Source organism: Dermacentor silvarum, chromosome 2 (genome assembly GCF_013339745.2).
Source record: "Dermacentor silvarum isolate Dsil-2018 chromosome 2, BIME_Dsil_1.4, whole genome shotgun sequence".
NCBI classification, from domain to species: Eukaryota; Metazoa; Arthropoda; class Arachnida; order Ixodida; family Ixodidae; genus Dermacentor; species Dermacentor silvarum.
The window spans coordinates 183,410,260-183,421,462 of NC_051155.1; the positions used below are offsets into that span (position 1 = coordinate 183,410,260).

Below are 11,203 nucleotides of genomic sequence, written 5' to 3' on the forward strand. Positions count from 1 at the left end.
GCGAAAAGCCTCGCGTAGGTGGTTTGCACATGTGGTGGCACACAACAGCGTACGAAAGACAGCAGGGCCGGAAAGTGTGACAGCACAAATCACAGGGCGCTGCAAAATTAATTTTGTGACGACGAGTTTCTGCCAAAAGATTATCTGTGATTACCACTGAAGAAAGGAGACCGGCTGATCAGGTGCATATGTGTAAGAAAGGGAATGCAGCCCTTACACAAGAGTATATGGTATATGATTGGAAAAAAAAAAGGAAATGGGAAATGCGTTCGACAGTTTCAGATATTAAGAACTGCTTTGTCCTTTGGATTCTTTCCAGAGACATGTCGGCAGCAGCTGCAAGGCGCTGCCGTACCAGGTGTTGAGTTCAGGCTTCCACCTGGGTTTGTGGTCGAGGACCCAGCCAGCCTGCTGACCACATTGTCTTCCATCAAGACCTTTGTGGAGACCATGGAGCTCAAGCATGAACGACATCGGCACCATCTCTACCGACAGACACAGTACGGCTCCAAGTAAGTGTCACTGAATACAGTTGTCAGTAAATGCAGCATGGCAACCTGGACAGAGACTTTGTTTGGTGTTCATTACTTAATCACTCACTCACATTTACCCTCACACACTCACTTATGAACATCTCAATGACTTAGGGCAGCAAGAGCATGCATACTCATGTCCATTGTGCTTGCAGCAACTCATCGAAAGCAGCCATTAGGAGCAAATTAGGTGTAAGCGTAATTCCTTGCCCTGTAAAAGAGATTGGCTTGAAACAAGGAAGACTGCAAGATTGTAAACTGCAACTATTCCAGTGCAGCTAGTTGTGTGCTGTGATAATGGTCTTTGAAAATGTTTGACCACTCTTCATGCAGAACTGCAGGCGCACACAAGTAACAGCAGTAATGGCAGTTGTTACATTTTACAAAGCTAGACATGCTTTATCTTTTTTAACTCATTAGAATAGAGCAACTTGGTAGCATCTGGCCTCGAAATATTGAACATTTTGATAGCCCTCAACCTCCCAAGCAGCAGTGAAAAAAACTGCAAGTTCAAATATTTGGCTACCTTGAAGGCTGTGAATTTGATTGTAACCCAATATCGCCCATGTGACAGTGGATCTTAAAAGGGCACTAAAGAAAGATATGAGTTGTATTAGTGAATGCATTATCAAAATAGCCACTCTTTCTGTGAGAAGGGGGCTTGGTAAGCCAGAAAAGATGCAGAAATTAGAGACTGGTAGCGACACCACCTTGTGAAGTTTCTGTACCAGCTCACTGTGATGTCATGGATTTTGACTGTCTTCTTGGGCCTCAGTAAAGGGAGACTGCATTGTATTTTAAAGTAGCCTAACACTGATTTTAGCAAGTTTTCTAAAACTTTCTCTGCCAAAATGGCCTAAATACAAGAAAATGCTCTGAAATCTGTGACGTTGCAATGATGTGCACACACTGGGGTTTCGGCGCGAAAAAAAAAAAAAAATTGAAGGTTGGTTTTCATTTTTGCTTCTGGTAATCATCTTATGCAAATTTAGCGAAAATTAAACTGATTTAGTGTTTCTATTTAGTGTCCCTTTAAAGAGAGCTGTTCATTTTGTATTCCTCCTGCAGCAGATTGAACTGTTTCATTTCTCTGTGTCTTTGCAGGCAAGCACCCATTGGGGACGACAACTACTTGCTCATGTTCGCGCGGCAGCAGCAGCAGAGGACCGCCTCTGTGCCCAGTGCCTCCTCGCTGGCGCGACCCCTTACCAGTGATCTCAACATTCCTCTACCACCTCTTCCTGCACCAGCGCTGCCTCCCTCAGGCAGTGCCAACGGAAGCCTTGTCAGCCACATGGACGTGCCTTAGCTGCTGCTTCTCCTCCTCTCATCCTTCTGAAGTCACACGGCTTCTCTGCCCTTCCAGTGCACACTGCCGGTCCCGCTGCTATGATGGAAAGGGACCTGCATCGCGCCAAGCCCGAGGCGCTTTTGGTAGACGTGCCAACTTCCCAATGCCTTCTCTTACAGTGGTCCCTTGCGTCTCCCCCCCTTTGCATTGGCCAAACACGAAGTGTCTACAGGGGGAGTTCAAGCCACGTTGCTTCCTAGTCGGTCACCCGAGGTCCTTCTCATTCACTTGTGAAGCCCTGTACATATTATGTGCCCTGTGAATGCTGAACTTGGGTAAAGAGAGAGAGAAAAATATCCTCCAATGGTTACAGCCCATGCCGGTGCTCTGTGGAGAAGGAAAGACTTAATCACGTACTCATTGCTTAGTTCATTCCAGAGTGAAGGGGCTGTATGCTGCCACTGCTAACTAACTTGGGACTGATGTGTAGTGAGCTGCACATGCGATTAATATAATGCGGCCTCATTGTGTTTTAAGCTTGTTACTTGCACAGCTGTCCGAAGGCGTGAACGTAGTCATCTTGGACAGTGTGTAATGGACCCATGTGATGTAGCAACATTGCAAGCTGAGTTGTTCGGACTTGAATGTTGGGGTGGCGCATCTTTATTGGGTCACCATGCCCTTGCTTGGCTGTCATGGCCTGTTGCTTGAATATCAAGGCCTGTTGTGTTGTTGCATGTGAGGCAATGGTCTGGCTGTACCACTTACAGAGCCTGATATATTATGGGCAGTGCAGTTAATGTTTTGCGCACACATGTGTGGAAAAACCTTGCTGTATTATCCTAAGTCGTAATCCATCCCCGTGACATCACCCAGACCCCTTTCTCTTGCAAATTGCCTTTTTCACAAAGCATACCGAGACATCATTCACCTTGCAACAGTCATGCAGATAACGCACTACTCTGACTGACCTACGCACATTAGGGGCAGCTTGCAACAGCCATGGGTAGCATTTTACTGTTTACTTGTTCTTCTCGTAAGCATGTTTGCCAGGGACCTGTAAGCACACATCACTGGCAAATTTCTACGAAGCATGACGGTTATTGGCTTGCTGATTCTTCAAACTGGGCTTGCAAAATTTTCCAATTCTTTTATTTATTACCGAGACATCGCCTACCAAGCCTTTTCACTCACTAGATCGTGTGGGTGATGACCCTGGGTGTTTTGGTAGGTGGTTGTTACATCTGCCCACTGCTCCAACTTCAACAGCCTCGCATCATACCAATTACCCAGAAGCCCTAGATTGTGATGTGTTGGTGTTTGTAACTGCTTGATCAATCCTTTTCTGAACAAGCACGGTGAATCTATGAAGCCAATTTTCCCATTGTGCCAACATGTATCATTTAGAGGTTGGAGCTGTTAAAAGTGAACGCATCCCCTTGCAGGTGCACTTTAGGGTGGCACTGTAGCTTCAAATTATTCAGAAATGAGTAGTCCGTAACACTGCAAACAGATTTCCTAGGCATACAGCAGAAGCTACTTGCACCGGAAGCACGTTGTGCAGTTTAGAAGTAATACCGTATTTGCACGATTATGAGGCGAAGTTTTCTTTTTTCTTGTGGAAACATCTCGCATGATATGTGGATTCATTGTTGTGAATATAGCGGAAGATTTTTTTCACCCTTTCACCGTTCAATACACAATCAGCCCGACCATCACATACCCGAGCTGTGCAGAAAAGCCAGCCTTTCAATGTCGTAAGAAGAACACAAACGTGCTGTTATGGGAGCAGGCGTGCGTCTTCAAGGAAGCAGAATTGGTACAAACGCTCAGTCCACCGCAGAGGTGCACATCTGTACAGAGCCTGGCACATGTACGGGTGTTCCTGGACAATTTTGCATTGCTGTTGCATCGAAGAGTTATATTTTAAGCCCACAGTATGGTTTGCACTATTATGTATATAAAATTTTTTACTTTTTTTATCATAAAAGGTATCTCCTCGCATTATTTTTGTGGTCACATTATGTTCATGCAAATACGGTATCTTTTTTGAGTCCTAAGTGTACAAAGTAAAATTCTTTGTTCTTCCTGTTCGGTTCCTCGATTACACCTTGGCCTCTATATTGTTGAGGGGCAAGTTTGTTGTTGTGGGGCACAGATTCACAAACGGCTAGTGAGGTTATTCAGCCGGACTCAATCTACCAATCTGCGCATCTTTTACAGCCTATTTTACCAAGTAGACATTCTGTCAGTCAATCCCTGCTAGCACTCCTTTAATTTTCCATTTTTTCAGTTACAGCATCTTATTGCGGTATACCTGTTGCCTCAGCTTGGTAGCAATCAGCCCCTGTAAAGTTTATTTCACTTGATTCATTTGAAATAGATGTAAGCACAAGTTTCTCTACACAGCTGCACAATGTAGCTGGGTCGCATCCTTTTTTGTCGCACAAATGCATGCATGGTGTATTGTGTACTTCTCATAATCAGACACCCTCATTCTGCTCATTTAAAATGTTGCATAAACGAATGAACAAGTCTTGGGGCTGTCTGCCACCAGTGTCAAGGTGTGCGAAGCACTCTCATCAGTTAACAGAGAAACCTTTTAACGCTATTGTGAACAAAACAAGAGGACAAACACAGCTGCTACTAAAGTTCACGCATGTCACACACGGAAGCGTGTAAATTTTTCCAACTATGGCAGCGGGCAGTTTTGTTGATACTTTCTACATTTTTTGTCTGCATGTTTGTGTATTTTTGTTTCTGCTTGTGTAGTATTTCTCTGTGTTTAATATAATATATATATATATATATAATATACATATATAAATATATACACATATACATACATATATATAATATACATAATTGTAACAAGTTACACGTGAACCCATGAGTGATGTGCACACAAGGCCTTTTATTTCCTTAGTAGTTGAATTGTATGTCTGAAGAAACGGAAAGTGTGTTAAGGGTGTAGTACTTGGTGCATTTTTATTGCCAGGGGTGGCATACACTATGAAGTATAAATGAGAAGTGTTGTTTAATGTGAGAGTTAGCTTTCATTAATTTATTTCTGATTCAGCGGGCCAGGCAAAATTCATTGGGATCATCCGGTGTTCCGAATAAAGGGTGAATTTAAAATCCATGGGTGCCTTTGGTGGTACTTGATTTTAGTCAAGCTATATAGAAGGCTGTATACTAACCGGCATTGGTAATCAAAAGTTAATTGTAATTGATTAGAATTATAATGTTTGGCATTAACTTTTACACATACATTTTAATATGCGGTATATGTTTAACAGCTAAAATTTGTCCATGCAACTGAGCGCCACCTGTTGTACAGGCACCAATTGTGGCATGGTTTGTATCACCACGTCGAGATTGTGCAACAGTTTAGTTTCCAGTCAACATCAGACCAGTTCATTTGGCCCCCATTGATTAGTCGGAAGATTGGCCCGTTAGTGTAGTGAATGACAAATGAATAAAGATAAAATTGTTGTACTATGCCAGCGCTGAACAGCATCAGAATTCTCTTCAATAAGTACACGCCATCATGGCCTTGGCGCCTTTTTTATTTTGTAGTTGCTTGGACATCCGCACGTGCTGTCTGCCACTATTTGATGGTGCAGAAGTAAATACACAAGTGCAAGCATTCAAAAGAGCAAGAGTTTGATTTATTGGTTTTTGCAATTCTTGCAGTCATTATCAGATTTGCCCTGCCTTTACTACTAGACCTGATTGCACTTCCCATCCAACTTCTCACTTTAATTTATACAATGTAAACATGCGTTACTAACCATGGGGGTGTCTTTTCATAGCTACAGTGCCTGGAGATGGAACCTAGCAGAACTTTGAAGTGCAGTGTAACCAAGCACCCCCTTGTGTGCCGATACCTTTTGAACGACAGAATAGTGGTTTGATTGTCCATTTCATTTGCTTTAGACAAGAAAAGCACCATTTCACCAGCTCATTCATGCATTAAGTCGCTGTCATAATTGCACATAGTTAGGTCATAGATCATTTCTTACCATGCCCGTTGAGTATGTTTTGCCTCTCCGTTTTGCTGCTTTGTTGCCTTGTTTACCTTATACCACCTTTGCATCATGTTTCTGAGATGACTTGTCGCGGTTACTCTTTTTGATGAATTGATTGTGACACACCTGTGTCTCAGTGACTTGCGTTGAAAAGTGTAAAGAAATATTTTACATGCTGCGCGCAGGCATCTTATGTCAGATGCCAGTCGAAATTCATTAATTTGATTTCTATTTTAATTTTATTCTATTTGGAGCTGTAATATTGTTGTGCAAAACTTTCTAGTTTGGTAGTCAGTTGATCTGAGCCTGGTTTCATGCTTATCGGTTCATAATTTTGTTTGCTGCGTTGATTTGGGATCCCAAACACCAATTGGAAATCAAGTGAGAAGGGGGTCAGTGGCATGTGCTGTACAGCCAGTCACAAAAGTTTACAGGACACAGTTTCCACAACAATTGTAAATTTCTGTGCGAGGTGCTTCTGATTGAATGGATCACTGCGTAGTTCGTAGACTATTCCCGAAATTGAATTAATGCAAATCCATCAACACACTGCACTGACCAGTTTCAAAGCAACACCAAATCCTCTGGTGTGCTTTAGTGGAAAACACACTCACTTCCCATTTGCACTGCCGCACAAGATGCCTGCCAACAGCCTCAGTGCTTCCTTTGTCTTGTTTGTTGCAGTACTTACATTTTCCGTGCCGTCATTCAGTTGTAGTAGGTGTTCAGTGGTTCACAAAGTCCTCCTAGAACTGTGGTGAATGTACAAACTGACCTTTATGTTTTCATTTGTCGAGAAATTTGGGCATACACTACACATACAATTGCCCTGTGTCATTTGGCAGTGTACTGTATAGAGATTTGAAAGGGCATGTGTGATGCCTTGACCTTGGTGTCATAAAGCGTTGGGGTCACTGTGGTATGTATGCAGTTTTGCTCTTGCAAGGAAATGGTGATGGTCTTGGCAAGATAAGGCTGGTGGTGTGTTCCATTTCGGATAAGGGCAGCAATATTGCTTGGTGGCAATGTGCTATCTTCTTTTGTTTCCCAGATGTTTATATCAAACACACAGAACAAGTTTTATAGCAGATTGTAATGTGTAGCAAGTATAGTGTGTATGTACTACTAACAACTAGCAGCCATGTTACTACCACCGTGCCTTGCTTGTACGAACATACTGTTCATGAAAGTTGTGTACGTCAAATGCTCTAGAAAGCTGCATGGGGGAGAGTCCTTGCAAAATTTGCATTGTGGAATCTTCAATAGGATGTTTTTGTTTGCTTGGCTGGGGAAGGCTTCCTTTTCTTCTCGCAATGATTGCAGCCAAGAAGTGCATTCACATCTCGTTTAAAAATTTTTCAAAATCGAACTGTATGCGTAAAATATACATTCTCGCTCATGTTTTCTATAAGGAGAGAGCAGTGTGCCTACAGGGCAATGTTATGTAAGGCGAGAAGCATCTATGCAGAAGTGTTTTGGAGCATTTTCTTGCTCTCCTTGCAAAGAGGAGGGCATCATTTACATAACTCGAGTAACCATAGTACTCCTGTCACACGAGCTTTACGTAAAGGTCACTTTATGTAAATTAGTTTGCTTCCAGTGTAGTAGTCCATTTAAACTAGACACAGCTGCGACATACAAGTGCTCCTGAATAGCCATTACACTGCAACAAAGCACAGTTCTTACGTGATGCACTCCTCGGAATAAAATGACCTTTATGGTGCCCGTGTAACAGGGGTATGAACCTTATCACCTATTCTACGTTTTGCTGTTGAAGAGTTCGTGTTAATGTGTTGCCAGAAGCCGCCTTCTTCACGTCTTTGGACTCCATGTGGTGGCACAAAACATGACTCTAATGGTCACAAGCGAGAGTTGGTTGCGTGGACACTATTTATTGAGAACTAAACATATTTACTCCAACCAAGAACAAAGCTGTGGGAGTGCCTTTCTACTTCTCTGTTGTATGTGTATGTTACCATTGTTCACATAGCGATGAGTAAATGAATTTTATGCAACAGCCCTGCAGTTGTTTCATTCATTTAGTCTTTAATATTATTACTTCATTTTCTAGTACTAGTATGTACGTGCCTATGCTTACAACTTTCTGTGGAAATGAAGGGAAAGCTATAGGGGCATAGCTTCTGCATGTGTCACACTGGACCAGGTAGTCTGACAAAGCTTTCGGTTTCTTGAAACAGACTGAATCAGCATAACTCCCATGTGCAATGGTTTCACATTTGCCCAAATGCTGAAGTAAAGGCAGGAAAATAATATGCATATTTGTAGTAACACGGAGTGGTAGATTATAAGTGCTGTAGTAAATAAGATTTTTGTTTTTTGTTCCTCAGCTTAAACTGATGATATGCATATTTGTAGTAACACGGAGTGGTAGATTATAAGTGCTGTAGTAAATAAGATTTTTGTTTTTTGTTCCTCAGCTTAAACTGATGCAAATGAAAATGTGGGACTGTATTCAAGAGTGCTCTTACTTGTGTGCGTTTTCCTTTGTAGCTCTCCATTCATTGCCACAAAAGGTTGCCCAATATTTAAGGCTTGTTTACACTTCTCGTAATACTACTGTGGAGTACAAACCACAAGCAGTTTCCAGCGCCCTCATGCGATGGAAACGTGTGGTTAATAGATCAAGACGACGGAAAACAAATGTAGGAGCATCTGTCACCTGCAGCCTAGTAAGCTTAAGGTAACAGTACATGTCTGGAAGTGACGCACAGATGTTCAGCTTATGTGAAGCACATCGCAACATCACAACTGGCTGGAACACTGCTGAAGTATGCAACGTGGCATGATATTGGAAGCCATGGTATTGGCACACTGCAGTTATCGTCACTTGCTGGTAGAGAAGCGAACATCTTATTTGCGAGCTGAAATGCTTAGCAAAAGTAGAGTTTGTTCTGCTGCATAAAATTGATGGCATCATAATTGTGGGAGCGAATACCAAAACACGCCTGTTGGCATTTTAACACCCAAGGCAATGTATTTTGTAGCTTGTGCCAATGTCTTGCATCTGAATATGAAGTAACAGAAGGCACTCCACTGCTATCACATGACCGATGGAGACAAGTCCGGAAAGGCAACATTTCAAGCATAACATTTTTCAATTTTGACCTTTGTATATAGAACATTTTATATGGTTGGCAAGCCTAGTACAATATGCTTATACTTATTAAAACACATTCCTTACTTTAACTTACTGCTGCCTCACACTGTCTTTTTGGTGAACAAACATAGTTCCATGGTCAGTATCTGGGAAAGTTGCATGTGCCTGATAGCACCATCTCAACCAGTCATGCGATTTGTTTTCAATATATATATTGGGCAAAGTTAGGCACATAGCAAAATGCCACCATTCTGAAGGTGACAGTGTGTGTAGTGAAAACTTCTTGCTGTTGCAGTATTGAGTTGAAAGTTGGATCTGCTATTAGTCAAACCTTGATATAACGAACTTCAATTTAACAAAATTTGCAATGCAACAAATTTTTATTTCCCAATCTTAGTTGCACTGAATTAACGAAATTTGAGATACAGCAAAGTTTTTCGCTGCAAGTACAACTTCGTTATATCGAGGTTCGACTGTAATGCCCCCACCTCACACCTCTTCTCTGTGCCACGTTGCATACCTGTCAACTCCCGAATTTGTTACAAAGTTTATGAATTTGGGCTTGTTCTACAATTTTACAAATATTGCATGAAGCTTTACCAAAAATAAATTGTGTTCGGGAAAATTGTGTTTTTGCATGCATTAAAGAAATGCATGCAAAAATGAAATTGTGATAGTACCTGTGCCATCCTCTTTTGGCAGCACAAGATTCCACGTACCAGAGGTATACTTGTTTCAAGCAAGTTTATTCAGACAGGTTCCTGAATCGGGAGGAATCGGCAACAGCAAGAGAAAAAGAGATGAGAGGTAGGGAGGTCCACCAGATTAAATGGCAAAGTTGCTGAAAACGTCACTGGTTTGAAAACAATTTCAATCTCTGCTGCTGCTTGTGTGCTGTGCCTAAAGGTAAGCAATCGTTAATAAGGAGTGTATACATCCACCAAAAGCTGTGTGCTCAGAGTAAACTTCTAAAACGAAGTTCATGCTACATCCCCTCCCACCCTCTTTATGTCAGGGATTCTTACAAAATTCTAAACAGAACAGGTTTACATTTATGACCTTGGCTCAGCAGCGCAGCATCCTCGGTTCAATACTAGGTATTGGCAAATATTTCTTTTTAACATTGCCAAACAAGTTTTGAGATGGTCGACATTTTTATGGAGCAAGATGTAAATATATATTCATGTTAAATGGAATTTTCCTACTGCAGTCGCTGACCCAATTTTCCATAAATCTGACTTTTCAGACCTAATTATTCTGGCTTCTCCGTGGTACCTCAATTTACTCTATAGAATCTATGTATAATAGTAACAAATTTTGGCTGCCACACAGTGTGTCGCTAAATGTTTAATACTGAAGCCAGTTTCAGGTATAAACCCCATGCAAGACATCTTGCGCGTGACAGTGACAGGCGATGCGATGGAGATGGTTGTCACGTCCGCTCGTCGTTAACATATTGAACACCAGGCAAGCGACAACGTTGAGCGATGTCTCCCTGGTGTTGCCGGTATGATGGCACCAAATATGCGCCGAAAATGGCATGATGCATGCTCTGACAATTTAAGTTGATTTGTTTTGCTGTACAGAGCTGCATAAAGTATTTGTGAAGGTCTTGCAGTAGGTTTTTTTAATCCTTGCACGTATCAAAATTTGGTCATTTGCTTGTTTCTCGTTACAACTGGTTGTATCACTGTTGTACATCCTGTTACGGCTTCATGCTATTCGGCTACGGTGGCTAGTCACTCGTAGCACTTCCGGGCGACGAGCGACGAATTCTACACTTCCAAAACCAAGCGACGAGAACAAGCGATCTGTCCCTGCGACGGCCAGTTTCGTCACTCGAAGCCGTCACTGTCGCACACAAAATTGCTCTCATGTGGTTTGAGCTTCACATTGTGCAATTTCACTTTCGACATTGCAAGTGCAGCAGACGAGCTGCCAAATCGAGAAGCCTAGCCAAGAAAAATTCAGTCTTCCACTAGATGCTATGGCCATGCAAAATTAGCATTTGGGAAAATTTTAACTTCAAGAAATGTTTTAACTGACAGCATCATGATGTCAATATTGCATGTGCGATATCTGCACTTCATGACAATTGGTGACACACATTGGGCTATGCAATGGGCAAAGTTGAAAAACACCTGCAGCCTCAATCATCACGAAATTTCAAAGAAATATAGTTGCGGGGAAAAACTATATACAGAGGTTACAATTACAAGGCAAGCTGCAA

The 11,203-nt window shown here is 42.0% G+C and overlaps 1 protein-coding gene across 2 annotated transcripts in view; it reads left to right on the top strand.

The window, feature by feature from the left end:
• Positions 1-7,873, top strand: part of LOC119442259 (ras GTPase-activating protein 3-like) — a 71,156-nt gene extending 63,283 nt beyond the window's left edge. For both annotated transcript variants that reach the window (XM_037707067.2, XM_049662009.1), the window contains 2 exons: positions 320-512; positions 1,638-7,873. In XM_037707067.2, the coding sequence (XP_037562995.1) occupies positions 320-512; positions 1,638-1,842 (398 nt within the window). In that variant the 3' untranslated portion in view covers positions 1,843-7,873. The remainder of the gene's footprint in view (positions 1-319; positions 513-1,637) is intronic.
• Positions 7,874-11,203: the final 3,330 nt, after the last annotated feature.